This window comes from Hyla sarda, chromosome 1 (assembly GCF_029499605.1).
Source record: "Hyla sarda isolate aHylSar1 chromosome 1, aHylSar1.hap1, whole genome shotgun sequence".
Lineage (NCBI taxonomy): Eukaryota > Metazoa > Chordata > Amphibia > Anura > Hylidae > Hyla > Hyla sarda.
Window position 1 is genome coordinate 21,898,014 of NC_079189.1, and position 21,925 is coordinate 21,919,938.

General features: G+C 43.4%; 1 protein-coding gene across 1 annotated transcript in view; it reads left to right on the forward strand.

Annotated features, from left to right (window-relative positions):
• Positions 1–20,755, forward strand: part of LOC130367667 (vomeronasal type-2 receptor 26-like) — a 47,722-nt gene extending 26,967 nt beyond the window's left edge. The window contains exons 3-6 of the mRNA XM_056570663.1: positions 14,835–15,725; positions 18,150–18,371; positions 18,531–18,654; positions 19,851–20,755. Of these exons, the coding sequence (XP_056426638.1) occupies positions 14,835–15,725; positions 18,150–18,371; positions 18,531–18,654; positions 19,851–20,755 (2,142 nt within the window). The remainder of the gene's footprint in view (positions 1–14,834; positions 15,726–18,149; positions 18,372–18,530; positions 18,655–19,850) is intronic.
• Positions 20,756–21,925: the final 1,170 nt, after the last annotated feature.

Consider the following 21,925-nt stretch of genomic DNA (forward strand, 5'->3'; position numbering starts at 1 on the left):
CAATCCAGGGTTGGGGAATGGCGTTGGAGCCACGGTAGTCCAAGGAGAATTTCGGAAGTGCAATTGGGGAGGACCAAGAACTCAATTTTTTCTTGATGAGGTCCGATGCACATTAGAAGGGGCTCCGTGCGGTAACGTATGGTACAGTCCAATCTTTCATTGTTAACACAATTGATGTAGAGGGGCCTGGCGAGACTGGTTACCGGGATGTTGAACCTGTTGATGAGAGAGGCCAAAATAAAGTTTCCTGCAGATCCGGAATCCAAGAAGGCCATAGTAGAGAAGGAGAAGGTAGATGCAGATATCCGCACAGGCACAGTAAGACGTGGAGAAGCAGAGTTGACATCAAGGACTGTCTCACTTTTGTGCGGAGTCTGCGTGCGTCTTTCCAGGCGGGGAGGACGGATAGGACAATCCTTCAGGAAGTGTTCGGTACCGGCACAGTACAGGCAGAGATTCTCCATGCGGCGTCGTGTCCTCTCTTGAGGTGTCAGGCGAGACCGGTCAACTTGCATAGCCTCCACGGCGGGAGGCACAGGAACGGATTGCAGAGGACCAGAGGAGAGAGGAGCCGGGGAGAAAAAACGCCTCGTGCGAACAAAGTCCATATCCTGGCGGAGCTCCTGACGCCTTTCGGAAAAACGCATGTCAATGCGAGTGGCAAGATGAATGAGTTCATGTAGATTAGCAGGAATTTCTCGTGCGGCCAGAACATCTTTTATGTTGCTGGATAGGCCTTTTTTAAAGGTCGCGCAGAGGGCCTCATTATTCCAGGATAGTTCAGAAGCAAGAGTACGGAATTGTATGGCGTACTCGCCAACGGAAGAATTACCCTGGACCAGGTTCAGCAGGGCAGTCTCAGCAGAGGAGGCTCGGGCAGGTTCCTCAAAGACACTACGAATTTCCGAGAAGAAGGAGTGTACAGAGGCAGTGACGGGGTCATTGCGGTCCCAGAGCGGTGTGGCCCATGACAGAGCTTTTCCAGACAGAAGGCTGACTACGAAAGCCACCTTAGACCTTTCAGTAGGAAACTGGTCCGACATCATCTCCAAGTGCAGGGAACATTGTGAAAGAAAGCCACGGCAAAACTTAGAGTCCCCATCAAATTTATCCGGCAAGGATAGTCGTAGGCCTGAAGCGGCCACTCGCTGCGGAGGAGGTGCAGGAGCTGGCGGAGGAGATGATTGCTGAAGCTGTGGTAGTAGCTGCTGTAGCATCACGGTCAGTTGAGACAGCTGGTGGTCTTGTTGCGCTATCTGTTGTGACTGCTGGGCGACCAATGTGGTGAGGTCAGCGACATCTGGCAGAGGTACTTCAGCGGGATCCATGGCCGGATCTACTGTCACGATGCCGGCTGGCAGGAGGTGGATCCTCTGTGCCAGAGAGGGATTGGCGTGGACCGTGCTAGTGGATCGGTTCTAAGTCACTACTGGTATTCACCAGAGCCCGCCGCAAAGCGGGATGGTCTTGCTGCGGCGGTAGTGACCAGGTCGTATCCACTAGCAACGGCTCAACCTCTCTGACTGCTGAAGATAGGCGCGGTACAAGGGAGTAGACAGAAGCAAGGTCAGACGTAGCAGAAGGTCGGGGCAGGCAGCAAGGATCGTAGTCAGGGGCAACGGCAGGAGGTCTGGAACACAGGCTAGGAACACACAAGGGAACGCTTTCACTAGGCACAAGGGCAACAAGATCCGGCGAGGGAGTGCAGGGGAAGTGAGGTATATATATGGAGTGCACAGGTGAACACACTAATTAGAACCACTGCGCCAATCAGCGGCGCAGTGGCCCTTTAAATCGCAGAGACCCGGCGCGCGCAGGGAGCCGGGGTGCGCATCGCGAGCGGGCGCCACCCGCATCGCGAATCGCATCCCGGCTGGAGGCAGTATCGCAGCGCACCCGGTCAGTGGATCTGACCGGGGCGCTGCAGTAACGAGAGTGTAGCGAGCGCTCCGGGGAGGAGCGGGGACCCGGAGCGCTCGGCGTAACATATATATACTTTTTAAAATGGTTTATTACATTTACATAAACACATTTTTATAAAATGTAGTTTTGTTAAAAAAAAGTCATTTTTGTGCATCGCCACATTTTGAGAGACATTATTTTTTTTATTTTTTCATTGACGCAACTCTGTGGGGACTTACTCTGTGGGGACTTTTTTTTGTGGGAATAGTTGACATATTGAGGGGCACTATTTTTTGTCCATATGATATGTATATGTCAATTCATATATTTATTTGTTCATTTTTAACGTATTTTTTTTATATTTTTTATATTATTTTTATTTATTTTTCCTTTTTTTTTTTTTTTTACACTTTCTTTTATTGTTTACTGATTACACATAAAACAGTGCAGTAAACATTTGTACTGTACTGTATTATGTCTATGCCAGACATATCAGTGACCTAGTAAATATCTAGCCCCTTTCCAAATTGATTATGAGTGCATTGTCACGGCACGGCAGGCTGGAGGTGGATCCTCTGTGTCAGAGAGGGTTTGGCGAGGACCGTGTCGGTGGACCGGTTCTAAGTAGCTACTGGTCTTCACCAGAGCCCGCCGCAAAGCGGGATGGTCTTGCAGCGGCGGTAGCAACCAGGACGTATCCACCGGCAACGACTCAACCTCTCTGACTGCTGAGATAGGCATGGTACAAGGGATAAGGCAAGAGCAAGGTCGGACGTAGCAGAAGGTCGGGGCAGGCAGCAAGGATCGTAGTCAGGGGCAACGGCAGGAGGTCTGGAACACAGGCTAGGAACACACAAGGGAACGCTTTCACTAGGCACAAGGGCAACAAGATCCGGCGAGGGAGTGCAGGGGAAGTGAGGTATAAGTAGGGAGTGCACAGGTGGAAACTAATCAAGCTAATTGGGAAGATTGGGCCAGGCACCATCATTGGTGCACTGGCCCTATAAATCTAGAGAGCTGGCGCGCGCGCGCCCTAGAGAGCGGAGCTGCGCGCGCCAGAGCATGACAGCCGGGGACCGGGACAGGTAAGTGACTTGGGACGCGATTCGCGAGCGGGCGCGTCCCGCTGTGCGAATCGCATCCCCGACGGCCATGTCAGTGCAGCGCTCCCGGTCAGCGGGACTGACCGGGGCGCTGCAGGGAGAGAGACGCCGTGAGCGCTCCGGGGAGGAGCGGGGACCCGGAGCGCTCGGCGTAACAGTACCCCCCCTTGGGTCTCCCCCTCTTCTTGGAGCCTGAGAACCTGAGGATAAGACTTTTGTCCAGGATGTTGTCCTCAGGTTCCCAAGATCTCTCCTCTGAGCACTCAGTTACAAAGGGTCCAAGATAACGTGGTCCGAGATTAAAACTGGGGACACGGAAGCGGATATACTTGGTGGAGAGCCACACAAAAACAGGAGGAGTTCTTCTTTTTTCTTCGGCAAGCTTCTTTACCCGGGATGAGGCTAGTATGAGGGACTTTAAAGTCTTTTTCCAGATGGTGGCGAAGCCCCGGGAAACCACATCAACAGCGGGCACACAAGAAGGCGTGGGGGTGGGGAGGGAGGGAAGAGGGTCAAGCTTGGCACGAGGCAGAGTGTTAACAGGACGGGGGCTGTGAGGAGGAGACACAGCATAGTCCAGATAGGCCTTGGGGAGACCAGGTAAAGGAGGAGACACAGAGGTTTGACTGACGGGACTGGGAGCAGACGTGAGGCATTTTCTGTGGCAAGAAGCACCCCCGCTCAAGATCTCCCCGGTGGTCCAGACAAGGGTAGAGGAGTGGCGTTGGAACCATGGCAGACCGAGGAGGACTTCAGAGGAGCATTTGGGCAAAACAAAAAGTTCAATTTTTCCGAGATACAGTTCCATGCTCAATCGCACAGTGCAGTATAGAAGTAAATCTTCTTTCTTTCTGCGGCGAGTCCTCTCTTCAGGGGTCAGGCGAGACCGATCCACTTGCGTAGCCTCCTCGGCGGGAGACACAGGGGTGGATTGCAAAGGATACTGTGAGAGAGGTGCTCCGAGCGGTGTGGCACATGGCAGGGCCTTCCCAGGCAGGAGACCACGGCAGAGTCTAGAGTCCCCATCAAATTTGTCCGGCAGGGACAAGCAGGGGTTGGGAGCGGCCGGTCGCTGCGGAGGAGCTGCAGGAGCCGGCGGAGGAGATGGTTGTTGCTGTTGCAGCTGCTGTGTCTGTGACTGAAGTAGCTGTATCTGCGGCAGCAGCTGCTGTATCTGTGACTGAAGTTGCTGTGTCACGGTGGTCAAGTATGACAGCTGGTGATTTCGTTGGGTGATCATTAGGGATTGCTGGGCGATCACCGTGGAAATGTCGGCAAGACTTGACAACGGCACCTCAGCGGAATCCATGGCCGGATCTACTGTCACGGCACGGCAGGCTGGAGGTGGATCCTCTGTGTCAGAGAGGGTTTGGCGAGGACCGTGTCGGTGGACCGGTTCTAAGTAGCTACTGGTTTTCACCAGAGCCCGCCGCAAAGCGGGATGGTCTTGCAGCGGCGGTAGCAACCAGGTCGTATCCACCGGCAACGGCTCAACCTCTCTGACTGCTGAGATAGGCATGGTACAAGGGATAAGGCAAGAGCAAGGTCGGACGTAGCAGAAGGTCGGGGCAGGCAGCAAGGATCGTAGTCAGGGGCAACGGCAGGAGGTCTGGAACACAGGCTAGGAACACACAAGGGAACGCTTTCACTAGGCACAAGGGCAACAAGATCCGGCGAGGGAGTGCAGGGGAAGTGAGGTATAAGTAGGGAGTGCACAGGTGGAAACTAATCAAGCTAATTGGGAAGATTGGGCCAGGCACCATCATTGGTGCACTGGCCCTTTAAATCTAGAGAGCTGGCGCGCGTGCGCCCTAGAGAGCGGAGCCGCGCGCGCCAGAGCATGACAGCCGGGGACCGGGACAGGTAAGTGACTTGGGACGCGATTCGCGAGCGGGCGCGTCCCGCTGTGCGAATCGCATCCCCGACGGCCATGTCAGTGCAGCGCTCCCGGTCAGCGGGACTGACCGGGGCGCTGCAGGGAGAGAGACGCCGTGAGCGCTCCGGGGAGGAGCGGGGACCCGGAGCGCTCGGCGTAACATGCATGCACAGATGTTATATAGACATTGCAATTAGCATAAGTTCCTGTCCTCACTAGGGAGGTGTGTTTAGCCTTGGCATAACATATAAGGTATGTTTTTTCTGTTAGATATTTAAGAAGACTTAGGCATTGGTTAGACCAGGAAATTCTTCTATATATATATATATATATACACACACATATATACAAACATATACATCCAGGCTCCCAGCAGGGGCTGCACGTTTACTTCTGGAGTATGGTTTGGGTTCCTCTGTATGTTCAGTAGTGAAAATGTGTATGGGAATAAGAGTCTTCGCTAATGTGCATTCTCTAGTCCAATTCCCTTCTGATCAGGTTCTGAGTTTCATATCCCCAAGTATCCCATACCTTACGGTAGTTAACATTTACTCATCCCACTGGCTAGGCCTATTCTTTCTATATTTTTACACAAAGTATTCCTGTTCCTTATAGCATTATCACCCACTAAGACGCTTATTTCACCCCGTTATTTGTACAGGACACCAATATTCACCCACTGATTTTCCTCCTACAATGTCACATCCTAACAATCCAGTGTGATCATTTTTTCCTCTGGAACAACCATGGTTATGTAAAGACATACATTTAACAGTTATCAGAGAATATATCTTAGATACATCTGTACGAGATTATCATATGTAAGCATCTCTTTCCTCACATATGTCCTGACACACAATCATGAGTTTAAGGAAATGGGTAACAATTACAGAATCTGAACTAGGCACAACTTTACAAAAGGTTCTTAGTTACAGTCTTTCCTGTATCTAAAGTTAGGGAATCAGTACAGTCAGACAAGGACATACTTATATTTGTCAACTGTAGGCAGTTGGATGAAGTCTACTCATAGTCTCTGAAACAGGTAAGATGATTATGGAGCGTGTTGGTCAGGTACCTTTAATGTATTATCTAGGTCATAACAGAAGAAAATAATGAAGTCTATACAAACATTCTTTCTTCATTGTTGAATCCTGAGGCCACCCAATGTACAGACATAACTACACACATAGCTCCCTTCTGCTTAGTGTATGGGATCATATATATGTCACCATGGGGTACAAGACTTTTGGCACACACAGTTTCTTACCAACTCTCCAGATGATGTCTTTGCCCTGTACCACCTCTTTCTTCTTCCATTGGTCTCTATCAGCATGCATTGCTGGTTCCTGCAAGAGACCTAACAAGACAGATCCACACTTCCCCATCCACCTGTACACCCTGTACCATAACTGTGGGAGGACAGGAGCACTGCAGCCTTAGCAGCCTCCTTCACCATCCAGTCCCCTTGGCTTCTGGCGGTTGTTTCCTTCATGTTGGTCTGATCTTTATGATGGCCACCTTCTCTGATAGATCTAGGACTTTGAACACTTGAATGACAAACTACAGATTCTATATTTGATTAGTTTTCCCAAGGATTCAAGAAAACATTTACTCCAATAGGCCCATACTTGTCGGCAGTAATAAAAGTGTACCCATACTCATTATGTTTTACCTTCAGATATCTTACACATCTCAGTGAATATCTTCAACACTACTTTCTGAACCAACAGCTCAGATCGATTGGTTTATTGAAGTAGAACTTCGTTCTGCATGTGGTCACCATAAATCCTGCCTGGTGTATTACATTTTTGCATAATCTGCAGCAAGCTTACATTTACAACTCAGCATCAACCATGGATTCTCTGATATCCTATCATGGCTCTTGAATTTTTAACCTCATAAGTTCAAGACAATCAATCATAATCTGAGAGTAGCAAAGCTACCAAAGAACAGTCTTCTTTTTCAGCATTTTCATGTTACACTAAATTATAATTTTAAAGTTATTCTCTCACAGTTGATGTTATTCAAATAAATGCAATGTAGAATGTATAGGTATATCACATTGTGTGTACATGTACTATAAATATACTCAATTTCAAACAGTAGATGTATATTTCCTTCAAGTCTAATGTGCCTTTGTGTTTCAGGAGAGGAGGCTGTCATTCTCCCTATAAGCCCCACCTTTCTCCTCCTACTCCTCTACGTCACTGGTCATCGCCCCTTTGAGTCTGGCTTTTTGTTTTCCCTCAGCTTAGCTCAGTCAACAATAGCCCTTGAATGTCTAGTAACTGACTTGATTCCTGTGTCACTTTACATGAGGACATCAATTCACAATTAACATGTAACAATACCGACATGTGTAAATACTCAACGTACAACACACAGGGCCCAACACACATTCTCACCAAAAATGTAAAAGAATCAAAAATATACATGGCTCTTTCAGAAATTGGAAAAAATCCCCTTCAATGTGCATTGTTTATAATCCAATAAACCATAAGCTGATTTTAAATGCTTAGATAATACTTATCAATTAAATAATGATCACTTTTTTTTATATCTGTTATTTTATTTTTCTTGCCAAACTTTTTCTTTTGTTACTCCTATAATATAATCAGACAATTAATCACATTTTCTGATACACTTTATTTTTGGCATCCAACTGTGAAAACAAAACTTATTAGGAAATCAATGAAATATCATCAAATAGGTTGAATTAACCCCTTCATGACCCAGCCCATTTTCACCTTCATGACCTGGGCATTTTTTGAAAATCTGACCACTGTCACTTTAAACATTAATAACTCTGGAATGCTTTTACTTATCATTCCGAGATTGTTTTTTCGTGACATATTCTACTTTATGTTATTGGTAAAATTTCACTGATATTTGCATCCTTTCTTGGTAAAAAATCTAAAAATTTCATGAAAATTTTGAAAATTTAGCATTTTTCTAACTTTGAAAGTCTCTGCTTGAAAGGAAAATGGATATTCCAAATAAATTACATATTGATTCACATATACAATATGTCTACTTTGTGTTTGCATAAAAAAATTGACAAGTTTTTACTTTTGAAAGACATCAGAGGGCTTCAAAGTTCCGCAGCAATTTTCCAATTTTTCTCAAGATTTTCAAAATCGTAATTTTTCAGGGCCCAGTTCAGGTTGGAAGTGGATTTTAAGGGTCTTCATATTAGAAATACCCCATAAATGACCCCATTATAAAAACTGCACCCCCCAAAGTATTCAAAATGACATTCAGTAAGTGTTTTAACCCTTTAGGTGTTTCACAGGAATAGCAGCAAAGTGAAGGAGAAAATTCTAAATCTTCATTTTTTATACTCGCATTTTCTTGTAGACCCAATTTTTGAATTTTTACAAGGGGTAAAAGGAGAGAAATCACCCTAAAATTTGTAACCAAATTTCTCTCGAGTAAGGAAATACCTCATATGCGTATGTAAAGTGTTCGGCGGGCGCAGTAGAGGGCTCAGAAGGGAAGGAGCGACAATGGGATTTTGGAGAGTGAGTTTTTCTGAAAGGGTTTTTGGGGGGCATGTCCCATTTAGGAAGCCCTATGGTGCCAGAACAGTGGACCCCCCCACATGTGACCCCATTTTGGAAACTATACCCCTCATGGAATTTTATAAGGGGTGCAGTGAGCATTTACACCCCACTGGGGTTTGACAGATATTTGAAACAGTGGACTGTGCAAATCAAAAATTTTATTTTTCATTTTCACAGACCACTGTTCCAAAAATCTGTCATACACCAGTGGGGTGTAAATGCTCACTGCACCCCTTATTACATTCCGTGAGGGGTGTAGTTTCCAAAATGGGGTCACATATGGATATTTATTGTTTTGCGTTTGTCAGAACTGCTGTAACAATCAGCCACCCCTGTGCAAATCGCCTCAAATGTACATGGTGCACTCTCCCTTCTGAGCCTTGTTGAACGCCCCCAGAGCACTTTGCGCCCACATATGGGGTATCTCCGTACTCACGAGAAATTGCGTTACAAATTTAGAGGGTCTTTTTTCCCTTTTACCTCTTGTGAAAATGAAAAGTATAGGGCAACACCAGCATGTCAGTGTAAAAAATTTATTTTTTTACACTAACATGCTGGTGTAGACCCCAACTTCACCTTTTCATAAGGGGTTAAAGAAGAAAAAGCCCCCCAAAATTTGTAAGGCAATTTCTCCCGAGTACGGCGATACCCCATATGTGTCCCAAAACTGTTGCCCTGAAATACGACAGGGCTCCAAAGTGAGAGAGGGCCATGCGCATTTGAGGCCTGAATTAGGGATTTGCATAGGGGTGGACATAGGGGTATTCTATGCCAATGATTCCCAAACAGGGTGCCTCCAGCTGTTGCAAAACTCCCAGCATGCCTGGACAGTCAATGGCTGTCCGGCAATACTGGGAGTTATTATTTTGCAACAGCTGGAGGCTCCGTTTTGGAAACAGTAGCGTACCAGACGTTTTTCAATTTTTGGGGGGAGGGGGGCTGTGTAGGGGTATGTGTATATGTAGTGTTTTTAACTTTTTATTTTAGGTTAGTGTCAGTGTAGTGTAGTGTTTTTAGGGTACAGTCACATGGGCAGAGGTTCACAGCAAGTTTGCCGCTGGAAGTTTGAGCTGCAGCGCAAAATTTGCGCCATCTCAAACTTGCAGCACTCACCGTAAACCTCTGCCCATGTGAGTGTACCCTGTACATTCACATTGGGGGGAGGGGGCAAACATCCAGCTGTTGCAAACTCCGAGCATGCCCTTTGGCTGTCTGTGCATGCTGGGAGTTGTAGTTTTGCAACAGCAAAAGGAGGAACACTGGTTTGGAAACACTAAGTTAAGTAATAAACTTTCAAGTGTTTTGCAACCAAACTTAGTGTTTCCAAACCAGTGTGCCTCCAGCTGTTGCAAAACTACAACTTCCAGCATGCATGGTCTGTCAGTGCATGCTGGGAGTTATAGTTTTGCAACAATTGCAACAGCTGGAGGCACTGAGGTAGGAAACGGACATTGTTTCCCAACTAGTGTGCCCCCAGTTGTTGCAAAACTACAACTCCCAGCATGCCCAGACTGCCCAGGCATGCTGGAAGTTGTAGTTCGGCAATATCTGAAGGATCAGATGTTGCCGAACTACAACTTCCAGCATGCTTGGGCAGTCTGGGCATGCTGGGAGTTGTAGTTTTGCAACATCTGGAGGTCCACAGTTTGGAGACCACTGTATAATGGTCTCCAATCTGTGCTCTTCCAGATGTTAGAGAACTACAACTCCCAGCATGCCTGGACAGACTGAGCATGCTGAGATTTGTAGTTTTGCAACATCTGGAAGAGCACAGACTGGAGACCATTATACAGTGGTCTCCAAACTGTGGGCCTCCAGATGTTGCAAAACTACAACTCCCAGCATGCCCAGAAAGCCAAAGGCTGTCTGGGCATGCTGGGAGTTGCAGTTTTGAAACTCTCAGAGGCAGCAGTGAGATCGCTTTACGGCGATCTCACTGCTGCCAATGAAGATGCCGCACTGCTGCCGGAAACTCACCTCCGGGACGCAGCGCAGCCGGGACCGCATGAAGGACGCCGGGACCGCTCGGGACACCGCATGGCCGGGTAAGTGACGCCGGGGGACGGGTCAGGGACACTTAGCAGAGCGGTGTGTGTCCCGATCCCCGTGACCGGGACTCACACACCGCGCTGCTAAGTATTTTCATAGCGAAACGCTGCTATCAGCTGGTCAGATTTGACTAGCTGATAGCAGCGATCGCTGGGGGGGGGGGGGGGGGTGGTAATGGATGAAACCCCCCGTGGTCGCATGGTAAGATGGCTGGCTATCAGTGATAGCCACCATCTTTCCGGGCGCTGCGGGATGCCGCGAGTAGCGGCAGTAATGTTCATGACGTACCTGTATGTCATGGGTCGGGAACACCTTGCCACCCATGACGTACAGGTATGTCATAGGTCGGGAAGGGGTTAAAGGGGTATTCCAGGAATTTTTTTTTATTTGACTATGCTACGGGCTGTAAAGTTAGTATAGTTCATAATATAGTGTCTTTACCTGTGTGTGACGGTTTTCTCACAATTCTTACGTGATTTTAACCCCAATATTTATTTTTAACAGCATACAAAATTACTGCTGTCTCGAATTTTTCCCAACTTGCAATGCAGTCGAGACCTGACTCACTAGTCAGCTGATGACAGGGAGCCTGTCTGCTTCAATGAGTGGAGGGATCAATCTGCAACTAATGCAACAGCTGTAGGCATCCTGATTGAAGACCACAGGTCTGCAGCTTGTTTATCTTTCAATGGGTGGGGTGGCTGATGTGTGGGAAAGAGGAAAATGGTATCATGGGATTTGTATGCAAACAAGAAAACTGAAAATAGGAAATACAAGTTTACAGAAAGCTAGCCACAGTGTTATGGTAATCTCACAGCATTGCCATTTAGCCCAAGACAAGCGCAGATCCTTCCTAAGCATGTCCATTACTGTCTGCCAGGTATGTACTAAAATCACCTTATGCTGGATAACCCCTTTAATACCACATTGATTTTCTTTTGTTCTTCACCAATCTAAAAAGGATTCATTTACAACACAAACTTACATAAACAGCTATATCCATGCTCTCACTCAGCTTTCCTAAAGACCTACCACGCCCTCTGCATTCCATAGTACCAAGCACTCCTCATCATCATCTTCACTTTTGCCCCCACCATTGTAAAAAAAACAACTCCATTCCATCTCCATTTATTGGACTAATAAAACATCTGGAAGTTATAATCCACACCCTGTAACAAAGGCTCTCTTCATTCGATATATACTATCTCTCTTATTCAACATCCTATCAACAGGCTACCAAAATGTATGTTTGTACATCAGACTTAATTTCATTACCTAATTATTTTGATTATAATTATAACAGTTCAGATGACTACAATTTAATCAAATCATAATTTGCTCTCAAGAATCACACTGTTGTATACGAATACTGTATATAACACTGCTGTATATGAATACTGTATATAAGGCTGCTGTATATGAATACTTCTGTACATCAACCATCAGTATATTCCAAACTTTCAACTGCCTTAATATCCATAGGCCATTCTTCACTCACAACATGCTTTCCCATCAGAACCTTGAGTCTCCATTTTGTTTCTCTAGTATTCATCAAAACCTTGAGATTCCATTTCGCTTCTCTCTCTAATCCTATCAAGCTGCTAACAACAATCTGCTCCCCTTTCACTTGTTTTATCACTTGTATATATCATTAACTTTTGGACTAACTTATCAGCTATCTCAACAACACAATGCATACAGTTATTTGTCTACTCAAACTACTTTATCCAATACCACTAAGGAACATTCTTTAGGAGATAATTGGGCAATCCTACTCAAAAACTTAGTGTACAAGACAGACACAGTTTTGAAATTTCTGAGGGTACTACAACTCCCATCATACCTTCCTTTCATCCCTTTACACACACACTTTTTTCAGTTTCTCCAGCTTTCATTACCATCTCTATATGTTTCTCATCTTTGCACACTCATACTTCCTTTCCTTGGCATTTTTGCTCATTTTCCTACAGCTCAGTCACCCCTTTGACATTTGTGCAGCAGCTACGTGCTTAACACTCTATCCCCCTCAGGTCTGGCCCCTCTTCCTCTTTTCTTTCAGCAACTCTACCAGTAAGGTCATTCTATACTGCAGCACTGTGACCTTTGCTTCTCACTGACTGTCTTACATCTGGCCCACAGGCCCCCCTTGTGCTATTTAAGGTGGTATCTATTTGTGGAACCTCCAGCTGCTGTTTGCTATCTGCAAACTACAAACTCCTCTCAACCCCTCCTTTTCTTAGGAGATATCTCTAAAACATTAGGGTTCAATTAACAGACACAATTAAATTCAGTTCTGCCTTTTTAACTAAGTCTGGTACTAGAAAGGAAAGATCTACTCCCTCTCTTCTTCTAAAATAGCTAACATTAATCCATGGACACATTAAGACACGACATGACATATATACAATCAGTTGCAATGGGACGAGTCCTGGGAATATGCTATTGTCGGAGAGTCCAGTGTCCTACCCTCTGGTATACACTCTGTCCTAGACAAGACTTCCGCAGAGTCTACTTATGACATTATAACTGGCATCCTGTGCCAAAATCCACTAATATACTCTCTCTGGATCATCAGTTTATTCCTCAACGCAATTCCCCTAGAGACACAGTCCCAATTCCTCTAAGGATCCCGCTTATTTACTCACTCACCCTTCATACACACTTGGGTAGCAGATAGTTACTTATGACAGGTTCAGTTAACAGACTCTGGGCGAGATTGTTACTTGTCTTTGCGGGAAAGGAGACAGTCAACTAAGGCACCCCAGATGGGACCAAAGGGGGGAGACAATGGTACTTGGCTAGGTCACAAGACGTGTTCTACCAACCGTACTCTTGGAGATGATCAGCTTCCGTCTGTGTCCCTTCTCTTTGGTCCAACTTAATATTTTGAATTGGGCAACTGCTTCACGGTACCATAGCCCAGTGTCCCTGTTCGGGCGCCAAAACTGATATGGATTTTATCAGTGACCTAGTAAATATCTGGCCCCCTTCCGAATTGATTTTGAGTGCATGCACAAAAGTAAATCACAGGGACACATTGTCAGTTATAAGATATTTCTTCCCAGTTTATTTGGCAAATCTCCAGTTATATAGACATTGCAATTAGCATAAATTCCCACCCTCACTAGAAAGGTGTGTTTAGCCCTGGCATACCATATAAGGTATGTTTTTTTCTGTTAGATACTGTATTTAAGATACTGTATTTTAGAAGACTTAGGCATTAGTTAGAACAGGAAATTCCTCTACTTGACGGGAGGGGAGAAAACAAGGAGCAGAGTAACGTGGAGGATGGGCTTTGCCAAACAGTCTTTTTATAATGCATATATATATATATATATATATATATATATATATACACACACACACACACACATATATATATATATATATATATATATATATATATATATATGTGTGTATATATATATATATATATATATATATATATATATATATATACATACATTACAATAGTATGGCAGAGCAGGCTTTGCCTTATATTGGCTTCCATAGCCATGACAACAGAGGCCATTTTGAAGCCTCTGGTTGCCATGGTTACAATTGGCACTTCGCAATCACATTGCGAGGCGCCGATAAGGAACAGAGGAAGCTCCCTCCCTCTGTAACCCTAATAGACGCTGCGGTCACAGTGACTATAGGGTTAACTCAGGATCGGAGCGCCGCAGAGGGCAGAGGACTACGACTGGTCTCATCTGATGGGTCCCCTCCTCTCCTCCGATCTCTTCCCCGACTGAAGCACTGGAGGTAGGGGGGGGGGGGGAAGGAGACCCCGCAAAAGTCACTCCTATTGGACTTTCAGTATTGAAGAACCAATAGGAATGATTGCCGGTTGGGGATTGCTGCGATTGGTCTCTAGCTGGCTTTATGGATGCTCTGTTGTGCTGCACAGCCAAGCTTACTAAACTGTGGCAGTGCCTGGTGGCTTGTACACAAAGCTTTGAGTCACCCCAGTAGCACAGCACAAAGTATCCTGTGCTGTGATGTTGAAAGACTCATCTTTTATCATCACAGCACAGGATACTCTGTCAGGACGCCAGCACTTGGATATCATTGGACTTGAGGAAGGCAAAAGTAAGCGCCGAAACACATTGTCTATGGTTTTCGAATGAGCTTTAATGTCCTGTGCTACTGTGGTGACTCGAAATCTAGATCCTTATTTTTCTCCCTTTTGGTACTTCCATTCTATAGGGAATTTCCATGTGTTAAAATGTGGGCCAGGATGTTCCCACTGGGCAAACATTTCAAGAAATTCAGGTAGTTTCTATAAAAAAAAAAATTCTGAAATGTCTTTGTAGATACACACATTTAATATTTTTCCAGATCAGCTATGGAGCTACAGACCTGCTGCTCAGTGACAGGAGTATCCATCCGTATCTTCTCCATGCAACGCATAGCGACCATGTCTACTTTTCTGCTGTTATAAGATTATTGAAGCATTTTTCATGGAGCTGGGTTGGAATTGTAACCAGCGCCGATGAAAGTGGAGTCAAGGAGAGTCAAACGTTGTCTTCATTTCTTCATAGCCAAGGCATCTGTGTGGAGTTTACTGCTAAAATTGTCTCTTTAAGAGCTTATAATGTTGATATAAATAGCAGAAACGTACTATTCATAAATGAGAAAAACAAGAAGATTATCTCAAGCTCGTCCTCTAATATTATTCTTATTAGTGGAACAGTTTCTTACTACATGGCTGCCATCTTACTACTGCCCGACTATGTTCTAAAGACAAAGACTTTTATCCTTCCACCAAGCTGGTTAACCAGTCATGAAATAGTACAACAATGTTCTCAGGCATTTAACTGTTGTCTGGGATTTCTTCATTATATGAATACTCATATAGAATATAATGGACATAGAGAGTTCTTAAAGAATCCATACGAAACAGGCGAAATGATGCAATTTCTTAAGAACGTCCATCCATCCAACTATCCAGATGATAAGATGCTTGAAGATATCTGGATGACCGGTTTTGGGTGTTTGACAACAAATCTATATAAAAATAGAGCATTTGAAATATTTTTAAAAAAGAGACTGCACAACTGTTCGGGAGATGAGGATATAGCAGAAATCCCATATTCAATGGTCAATATACGCCCTCCTGTTGTATACGATGCCTTACTAGCCATTGCTTATGCACTGGATGCTATGCTTGTTTCTGCGGGAAAGGAATTTCATGGGAAGAAAATGAAAAGTCATAAATACAGACATAAGGTAAACCAAACCGTAACCATACGACTAATTGGTATGATGATGTGCAATACAGAACAGTGGGGGAGGGGCACAACTAATCCTCCTATGGTAGGAGTGAAACAAAGTGCCTGCAGATAAGAGGATAATCTGGTGATCGTGTTCTAACATAAATAGTAGTGCAAAATTTGGATTAAAAAAAAAAATGTTTGTGTATACTGTAGTGAGTGTTATGAATTACTTTACTGCTATTCACTGGTATTACATTCCATTTATAATGCCTAAGTACAAAGTGATTCAAAAAGGATGGTACAACATTATAACATTTGTATTCATAAGCGATAGAAAATAACACAAATATATTTCCATGAAAGAATGCAATAGTTATCTACATTTATCTATACACTGCAAATGTTCAAAGTGATTTCCAATAGTAACATGGCAGATGTCTTGGCGGTAGCTCAGTTTTGTCCAAGGCCAGCATATCCTCAGTGATACGTTGTCTCAGGTCATTCAGACCCTGTGGCTGGGGGAGCAGATACACTAAGTTCTTGATGCATCCCCCATAGAAAGAAGTCATAGGGTGTTAGATCTGGAAATCGTGAAGGCCCCCTCAAGATTCTGGTGCAACTGATCCAACATCTCGGTAGAATATTGTTCAGGTATTAGCATACATCCAGATGGAAATGTGGATGGGCATCATTCTGCTGACTATGTTTAGCATATCTTCCTCTATCAATGGTATAAGCCATTCCTTTAACATGTTCAGGAAGGAGTGGCTAGTAAGTATCCTTGGCCAAAGGATATGGATCGTAGGCTTTGCGCCAGCATTTTGCACAGAACCTATGTACTTTTGGTGCACCCTCATGTGATCAATAAGGACACATAGTTTTCTGAGTGCCAAATTCAAATGCTGGGCGATTGACCTTCCCACTGAGAGGAAAAGTCGCCTCATTGCGGAATACCACCCTGTCCATGAACTGTCCTCTACCAAGTGGCGCTCTTAGTGTAGTTGGTTACACCTGTAGTACTCTACTAGTCAGCCCGGATTTGTGTTTTGCTTTGATTTTCATTCACTGGCCATGTTTCACTGATGTTGCTATAACTTCTGCTTTAGGTTTGCACCATCCTTTTTTAAAATAACACTGTATAGCAAGTAAGTCATGTATATTGGGTACTTAACTGCCATGTAGTGACTATTTTGTTACATGACAACCGCAAACCACTTTATCCCATTGGGGTATAAAGCCTTAGAAGGTAAAATATCCTTTCTCAGGCAACCAATCCCCTCTTTAGCTGAGATGAGGATATCTATTAGAAGGGAGTAGTAAGTGTAGAGTCACTGTAAAGTATGTGTAGAGGTATGGTGTAAATGAGTAAAGAAGAAGCAGAGTCCTTGAGTCTCATGAGACCTAAGCCCAGGAAATACTGCCAGTAATGCAGCAGTAACAGTCACGTCAAAAGTCTACAGATATTTCCTCAGCATAGTCTATGCAGTTGCCAATGATCAAAATGTTCTATATCAGTAAATGGTCCTTCAAGTTACAAAATTAATGGGTTCCGGGATGACCAATGTTTGTAGAAACCGTTTTATGTTGAGACCATAACTTTATGGAAACCTGGTAATTGGTTCTGAAGCCACCAAAATGTCATTCGGAAATAGGAAAAAGTGAGGATTAAACAAAAATAAGTATATAACTAATATAGATGAAGCAAGTCCTTACATATAAAAGTAAGACAGAGCTGCTAGGAGCTGTAAATCACTGTCTATATAGAAGACAGGAGCTTCTTCAGGGTCCTGCACAGTACACAGAATGTCACAAAAAAGTAAAATGGAACCTGGTGACCAAAGGAGCAGCTAACCCTGGCACAGGTAAAGAGTAGAACAGAACATGTAATTCCTCCCTGTACTGTAGGGAGGCGCTACCAGACAGGAATTCAGTCCATAACCTTCAGTAATACAGTGGTTTCCCCACGGAAAAAACCCATTCCCATTTGACCAGTTCTTCCAGTCATTGACATGTGTCACAGATCTGGAACATTGTATGTTGAGTCTGGTTTCAAGTTACAATGGTCTAGAAAAAACCATTGTATGCTGAAACTATTGTATGTTGAGGTCATTGTAAGTTAAAGGATCACCGTATTCAGAGTCAGCAAGAAATAGTTGTAAATTGTATCTTGCTGCGTTCCATGACCTGTTAGGAGTTCAGGCTGGGTTTAGCTATCAGGGTAGCTGAAGTGGCTGCAACTAATTGCCTAAACCCCATAGTAGAGAGCAGGCTGGTGTGCATCAAAGATCCTTGGGGAAGACAAACTTTTGTTATTACTTTACTTTCTAAATCACACCAACCCCCACCCCCTAACTATTAACGAAATAAAAAAATTGTGACTAATAAAAATGCTGATGATGGTACATGGTATAACATATTATTTATATTTTATTGAAAGTTAAATCGATACTTGAAGTATATTTATTCCAAAAATGGATCAGAGAAGAGATTGTACTACGATGAGAAGGGAGGAATGAACATAGTTTATATGATATATAACTGGGTGATGATAAGAAAAACATTTCTCAAAATTAACCAAGTGGGAACTTTCGTGCCATGGGAATCATCAGAAAAGCAGCTTTACATCAACACATCACTGGTAACCTGGAAGAATGAAGAGGTACACATTGGTGGGTTGGGGAATAATTTTGTCCTTAATGTTAACATGATTTTTAATCAAGCTCAGACCTTTAATGTTCCAGAATATCACAATTATCGGTCAGATATTTACTTCTATCTTTAGCAGAAGCCTTATTACAAAATGTATTTCTCTTTGTAGCTACCAAGATCTCAATGTTCAGAAAATTGTCCACCTGGTAGCAGGAAGATCAAGAATAATAAGAAGCCGATCTGCTGTTATGACTGTGTAATGTGTTCTGAAGGAGAAATATCCAATATCACTGGTAATAATGATTTAGAAATCTGATTGATAATATAAGGCTAAAATGTTTACATGGATAGTTCATAAAGTTGAAAAAGACAAGAGCCCATCAAGTTCAGCCTATAACTCTGATGTGTTGGTCCAGAGGAAGGCACAAAACCCATTTGAGGCCGATGCCAATTACTCCATAAGAGAGGAAAAATTCCTTCCCAGCTCCAATATGGCAGAATAAATCCCTGGATCAATGTTCTGTCCCTATAAATCTAATATCCATAACTTGTAATATTATATTTTTCCAAAAAAAACATCCAGACCCCCCTTTAACTTGTTTATTGAGTCAAACATCACAGCATCATGTGGTAGAGTGTTCCATAGTCTCACTGCTCTTACAGTAAAGAATCTCTGTCTGTGATGATGGTAAAACTTTCTTTCCCTTAGACTTAGTGAATGCCCCCTTGTCATGGTTATCAGGCTAGGTATAAAAAGATCACTAGAAAGATCTCTGTACTGTACATTCATATATTTGTACATTGTGATCAAATCGCCCCTAAGACGTCTTTTCTCCAAACTAAATAACCCCAAGCTTGATAACCTGTCTTGGTCCTGTAATCCTCCCATACCATTAATTACTTTGGTCGTTCTTTTTTGCACCCACTTTAGTTCAGCCATGTCCTTCTTATATACAGGGGTCCAAAATTGGACATGTGGTCTTACTAAGGATTTATACAAAGACAAAACGATGTTCTTGTCACAAGCCTCTATGCCTCTCTTGATACATTCCATTACTTTGTTAGATTAGCTTTGGGATGCATCAAGAGGGATATAGAAGCTTGTGACAAGACCATCATTTTGTCTTTGTTTAAATCAGAAGTAAGACCACACATGGAGTATTGTGTCCAATTCTGGGCACCTGTATATAAGAAGGACATGGCTGAACTGGAGCTGGAGTTTTGGAAATTGATAAAAAAAAAATGATTATATTCTATTTTATCATTTTGTCTTCCACTGTAAATATATGTGATGTAAAATACAAATTCATAAAGCAAATGCACAAAAATAACAGTGTGAATATTAGTCTGTTAAGGACGCAGGATGTCAAGGACTTAACATACCAGGCGTAAATGTGCACACTGGAGCCTTCAGTAACTTTGAATTAAGTGCAAAATTGTGCATAATAGGATATAGAATAAAATATAATTTACTTTTGTGTCTTTCCAGATAGTGAAAACTGCATAAAATGTTTACTCATAGAATGGTCAAGCAATAAAAGAGATCGATGTCTTCCCAGGCAGGAGGAATTCCTCGCCTATTCTGACAGTCTCGCTATAACATTATTGACCTTTGCTCTTCTGTTTTGGACAATATCTGTTCTGATATTAGGAATATTTGTCTCAAATAAAAATTCACCAATTGTGAAGGCAAATAACAAGGACCTGAGCTTCATCCTTCTCGTCTCACTCTCATTGTGCTTTATCTGTGTGTTTTTATTTATTGGTCGTCCTTCTGATAGGACCTGCAAATTTCGACAAATAGTTTTTGGCATCATCTTCTCCATCTCTGTGTCTTGTATATTGGCCAAAACCATCACTGTCTATACGGCTTTTAAAATATCCAGACCTGGAAGTCCATGGCGAAAGCTGATGGGAATGAAAGTGTCCAACTCTATAGTTGTATTGGCCTCAGCCATTGAGGTTATTATCAGCATTATTTGGCTATACTTCTCTCCCCCATATCTGGAGCAGGACACACATTCCTATCAGAGAAGGATCATCATTCAGTGCAATGAGGGATCTCAAGTTGCCTTTTTTGCAATTCTGGGTTATTTATTTTTCCTGGCAGCTATTAGTTTTACTGTAGCATATTTGGCTAGAACATTACCAGATCGATTTAATGAAGCCAAGTACATCACATTCAGTATGCTGGTGTTCTGCAGTGTCTGGATTTCTATGGTACCGTCTTATCTGAGTTCTAAAGGAAAATACATGGTGGCCGTAGAAGTTTTTTCTATATTGGCATCAAGTGCTGGACTTTTAGGCTTTATATTTTTCCCAAAGTGCTACATTATTTTCCTCAAGCCTGAAATTAATAAAAGAAGTGTAATGCACAGGACTGTAAAATTATAATTTCTTCAATAATTTAGATGAAAAGAATAAATGTAACATAGAAATAAATAAACAATACATAATCTCTGCTTTTTTTTCTTACTTTTACATGTCCTGTACTTGATTGAATTTGGCAACTACCACCTATATTCCACTATGTTAGTAACGTTTTTCAAGGGTTCTCCATTTTAACAAAACATATACTGGTTCAATACTTTTTTATTGAAATTTTCACATTGTATGATAATAAACAACAAGCATAAGATACAAGTAAAGAATAGCACATGACATGCATATTGTCTAACAAGGATATGTCCAGCTCCGGACGGACATGTGAAATGCCATCAAGAGAGACCATGAAACCTATGATCACATAGTATGGTGCCAATCAAGTATCTTCGCTGGATAACAAAGAACAATAACTAGAAAACTGTCATGTAACAGTGGGGGATGGGTGGTTGGGTAAAGTAGGAGGAGGGTGGGGAGGGAAGGAGCAGAGAGGAAATGAACAGGTAAGGTGAGCATCTGCACAATTTTGCCATGCTAAATATGTCAAGGAGCGTATGAAGTATATGGTGTCGGACTCTTCAATGTTGTGGATTACTACAAAACAAGGACGTGTAGTTCCGAGGGTCATTATGGCACAGGCTGGGCGAAAGTAGACCGTACCCAAGGCTCCCACATTTTTTCCATAGAGGGGATTGCCCCAGTGTTATAGGCCATTGCTCTCTCGCAAGCGTAAGAATGATTTAACGTTGAGCTAAGTTCTTTGATAGTCGGGGGTATAGGAGATTTCCAGTGGCGAGTTATAATTAATTTGGCTAAGACCAAGATTTTACAGACTATGTTTCTAAACTGAGGTGGAATGGAATGGAGATCCAACAACAGCAATGCTGTGGCTGAGGTCAGGGAGAAATCGGAGCCCAGTACACTACCCACCATCGCCCGAACCTGTTGCCAGTACCTTTCCAGTAGGGGGCAAGCCCACAATACATGCAATATAGTTCCTTTGATGCCACATCCCCTCCAGCACTCCTGTGGGGAGTCCGGATATATGAGATGTAGCCTATCAGGAGTAAGATACCATCTATATTGTGATTTAAGATAGGCTTCTTGATGAAGTACCGATGGTAGGGCCCTTTTTGCCCATTTGCCAGCAGTTAACCATTCCTGATCTGTGATTGACCTGGA